The sequence below is a fragment of the Antedon mediterranea genome, chromosome 4 (genome assembly GCF_964355755.1).
Source record: "Antedon mediterranea chromosome 4, ecAntMedi1.1, whole genome shotgun sequence".
Taxonomy (NCBI): Eukaryota; Metazoa; Echinodermata; class Crinoidea; order Comatulida; family Antedonidae; genus Antedon; species Antedon mediterranea.
In genome coordinates, this window is record NC_092673.1 from 8842031 (window position 1) to 8846425 (window position 4395).

The window sequence follows — 4395 nt, forward strand, 5'->3', positions numbered from 1 at the left end:
ACAATAGGAATAGAAACAAATACTGTTAAGGCAAACGTTAGTGATGTTAATAGTAAATGGTCTGAAGTTACCAACACACCAGTAGAAGATTATGAAAGTTCAGCAGCCTGGTGGACAGTATTACATGTGCTCAAACATAATAAAAATAAAGATTTCAAGAAAAGTATTACGTCTGAAAAAAATGCAGAAGTGTCGATTCGAAAAGTAATCGAGGATACATTTTACCTTATTTTGTGTATTTTTCCTATGATGATTATGCTCTGTTTCGGTGGGTTTATATTCGGGTTCGGTCCATTCGTATGGTTATACATCCTTTGTCTTATGACAATATGTGATGTTCACAGTGCTTATCGCTTTGGTTGTGGATATGCTATTTGTATGGTACTCGTAGATAGTGCTACACAATTGAATGAACAGAGCATTGAGATAAACTTATGGATGTTTGTGTCTGCCTTTATGATTGTTGGTATGTATGGGTTAGGTTCGTTCTTTGTTGGTGCGCTTATTGCCGCAGGTTGCAGAACTGGTATCTGTGTAGGTTTTTGCCTCATGGTACATCCAAAGCATACCTCTATTTCTTTTGAAATTATTTTAGAAAATGTTTCTAAGCTTTTTTCCAGTAGTAGAGAATATTTTGAAATCTTTATCTACGCGGTTATAATATTGGTCATGTTTAGAAGCATTTACACTAAACTATTTCTAATAAAACGTAGATTTATTATTGTGTTCATACTTATCATAATATTTATATCCGCAGCTAAATATTTCGAAAGACATAGTTTTGGTGACATATGTACTCTATTTTGCTTAATTTCCATTGTTTTTTCAATATTGATTGGGACTATATTAGGACGACAATTTGTGGCTTTTGGATATTTACCTGAAAATTACTTTTTAAAGAAATCTGTTGGATTTATAACTGGAATATGTTTAACAAAAATATGTGGTTGGAAAATGTTAAATGTCAACAATCTTGTGTTATTAGACAACACACGTTCTCTTACAAGGTATTTATTTCAATTATTTTCATTTTTTGCACCAATCACTGCGTTTGTTATCTACGAATGTTGTTCATATATAAAAGTAATAAAAACTACGTCATCGATACCAATAATGCATATCAGAAAAGCAATGAAAGCAGATATACGAAAAAAATGCTACATCGATGCCAGATTCAGTTTATGGGATTTTGCCGGCCAAGAAATGTATTATAATACACATCATCTATTTATGCCAAAGCAAGGTGTATACTTGGTTGTTTTCAACGCTGCCAAAGCAATTTCTGATCCTTATAGACATATTAAGCGGCTACAGTTCTGGTTACAATCTATTGCTATGCATGCAGATATTGAAAATGTCGTAGTATTTCTTGTAGGTACAAGGCGAGAAAGTATATGTGATACAAACGTGTTTTCAGCTTTTGAGAAATTGTTAAATGCACATATTTACAAAAGGTTTTCAAGATTGCTTGCCTTTCATCCAAAAGGTGGACTTTGTTTTTTTATTGAAAACGCTCTTAGTGATGATAAAGAGTGTAACCTATTACGAGAAATTATATACAAGGAGGTGCAACTTCTAAAGTACTTCTGTGAAACATTTTCTGTTAAATATCTTTTATTTAAAGAAATACTAAACGGACTACGCTGTAGAAATTGTGTTATTGCAAGTATAAACGATATCGAAAATGAAATAATTTCAAAAATCAATGTATTTAAAAAATATGATTTGCGTAAAATTCTGAATTGCTTTGACAAATCTGGAGATATCATATACAACGAACACGATGAATGGCTTCGGAACTATATTGTGTGTGATCCACAAGTACTAATAGACATTCTGAAATTACTAGTAAATGTGCCAGAACCACATCAAAGAAATCGAACTGTATCGGATCTTTGGCAGAGATTGCTGGAAACCGGAATTATTGACAGTAGATTAGTGGAACATATTTGTCGAATGAAAGGAATTTGGAGAGTTTATCCTTATGTGATTCGTTTTTTGGTTGAAACACATCTACTTTTTCCACTTACAATTACTAACGAAATTGATCAAGTTGGGACATTTTACCTTTGCAGCCGATTGCCGGAAACTGAGTTACAAACTAGTAAATGTATCTGTGTTATAGACTTGTACGAAATATTTTATTTTGACTTTGGTGAAATTTTACTTGAATATATCTTTCTTCGTCTTATTGCCAAGTGTTGCAAGATGTTTAATTGGATTAATATCTACTATAATGCTGCAAAATTTAGAGCAAGTGAATCATGTCTCTTTCAGATAAACACGGAAACAATTTCTGCTGGCAGCATTTTCTTTTATGATAGAAATCTCATCAAACTTTCAGTTACTAAAGTAGACCCGAATCAATCTGTAAATATTCTACACAAAATTACTACTTTCATAGAAGAAATTGTTCAACAGACTTTCAGTCCTGATTACGTTCATGAGCAGTTTGTTTGTGGTCCAGTGTGTGAAAGATGTAGTTCTTTAGATGGCACATTGTGTTTGGTGAACATCGTTACTATTATTAAGGACGTCTCCGCAATTGACGAATATAGAACAGATGATTACCACACGATTTCGTTGAAATCAAAGGTAACCACATTACTCACCCGGTTCCAAGTACTGTATCTAGATTTCTCCAGTATGTATCATAGAAATATTTGATAATACGCATCTGTGTTTCACATGTATCTCCTAGTATAAAACACCATAACCTAACCTTTAACCTAACCTCACATTATACAGCCACCACATGTGATACAAATGAGACACTGTATTACCAAATACTGGGCACATGTAATAGTATGTGGAGATATAGCACTGGAGATCGAGTATATTACTGATATTGTACGCAAGGAGTGAAATCCGATAAAATAACTAGGAGGGAAGTTTTGAAGTTTATAATTGATATGCGTTAAAAATGTATTTATTTTACTCTTCTTACAGTTTAATCTTGTATGCAATAGACCAATGAACAATGATGATGATAATCAAATTGGAGTGGAATTTGGCGATAAAGAAGTATTGATTGATTGATTGACTTTATTTTGTATTATGGATTACCAATTAGTTCTATATCACAATTAAGTGGACGACTTATTTAAATAGGGATCAGAAAAAGATATTAGTACAGTTTTTTAACAGAAAAAGGTGAGACTTTAAATAGTAAAAAAATACACTTAGGCCTATGTTTATTTTTTGTATAAACACATAATACAATTATACTAATTTGTTTAATTGTTCAATATTCAAAAATGTCTTTCAATTTTACTTTGAAATTATAATTATTTTTAATTGATTTAAGTGAATTTTTTTTAATCACAAATAAAAGTAAAGGTCGAGGTAGGCCTATTAACTCCTGTTATGAGTAACATAATTCAAATATGTATTCCTGATGAAGATCAGATATTCTTAGACATTTTTTATTCAGAATAGATTTATTGAATTATTTTGTACATAATTTTATATTATAAAAGTATTTTCGAGACTGACATTAAGTAATCCAATATAGCTCTTTGGTACCGATGAGAAAGCATACATTTAAAATAAAGTGTGCCATTTTATTTTAGTAATTCGTAATTTATGTTTAAGACTCTGTTTACACCGACATGATGAATGCTCCTGGAAAAACAGAATACTGTATAATGTAAACACTAAAAACAAATTAAACAAGAAATATTTCTTACAAAAAACGATGCTCGCTTATTGACGTAACAGTTTTAAAGATATAGTGTCACGTAAAATTGCACAACGTATTATTAAAGCTGATCTAACGCCTTGTTCATTTATCTATGAAAAGAGTATTTAAAAAAAAGTAAACAATATTATGAAAGCCCCCACTCATCCGTTACATTACTGTTATAACTTAAATAGATCAGGCATTAGGCTACGACCTCCAAGAGCAAATCTTTGTAGAACTAGAAAATCCTTCGTTGTAAATAGCATTCATAGTTTTAATTCTAATGTAAGACGTTAATGCAATTTTTAATAGTTTTACATTTTTAACAGTATTTTTAACTTTTTATCTTGTATTTTTAATCTGTTATAATACTGCACGCATTGTTGCAATATTGTTGTTTTAATCTACCAAGCAAAGTGAATTTCCATTTTTATGGACAAATAAAATTTCTTGAATCTTGAATCTTGAATCCCTCTGGAAAATATTTTCTACAGTATTTCCAATTTGTTTTTGAATGTGTCATTTTATTGTCACATAATAGTTATTTTACCTGGAAAAAATGTAATTTAAAACAAAAAATACTTAAATTGTCTGTCAGACAATGGTTTTTGGGTTATAATTAAACGTTTCTTTTCTCTTTTTATACGTGAATAAATAAATATTATTTTAATAATAATGTTGATATAAAACACAGACTCAATTTCTGTCACTTC

General features: G+C 30.5%; 1 protein-coding gene across 1 annotated transcript; it reads left to right on the forward strand.

The window, feature by feature from the left end:
- Positions 1–770: 770 nt before the first annotated feature.
- LOC140047990 (uncharacterized) lies at positions 771–4099 on the forward strand. Its single transcript, XM_072093013.1, has 2 exons — positions 771–2595; positions 2950–4099. Exons 1-2 carry the CDS (start codon positions 955–957, stop codon positions 3037–3039), a joined length of 1731 nt encoding a protein of 576 aa, XP_071949114.1. The 5' UTR covers positions 771–954; the 3' UTR covers positions 3040–4099.
- The last annotated feature ends 296 nt before the right edge of the window (positions 4100–4395 follow it).

Coding starts and splice junctions, on each gene's coding strand:
- LOC140047990 (XM_072093013.1), top strand. CDS start 955: ATGTTAAATGTCAACAATCTTGTGTTATTAGACAACACACGTTCTCTT. Junction 2,596..2,949: donor CGATTTCGTTGAAATCAAAG/GTAACCACATTA, acceptor CTCTTCTTACAG/TTTAATCTTGTATGCAATAG.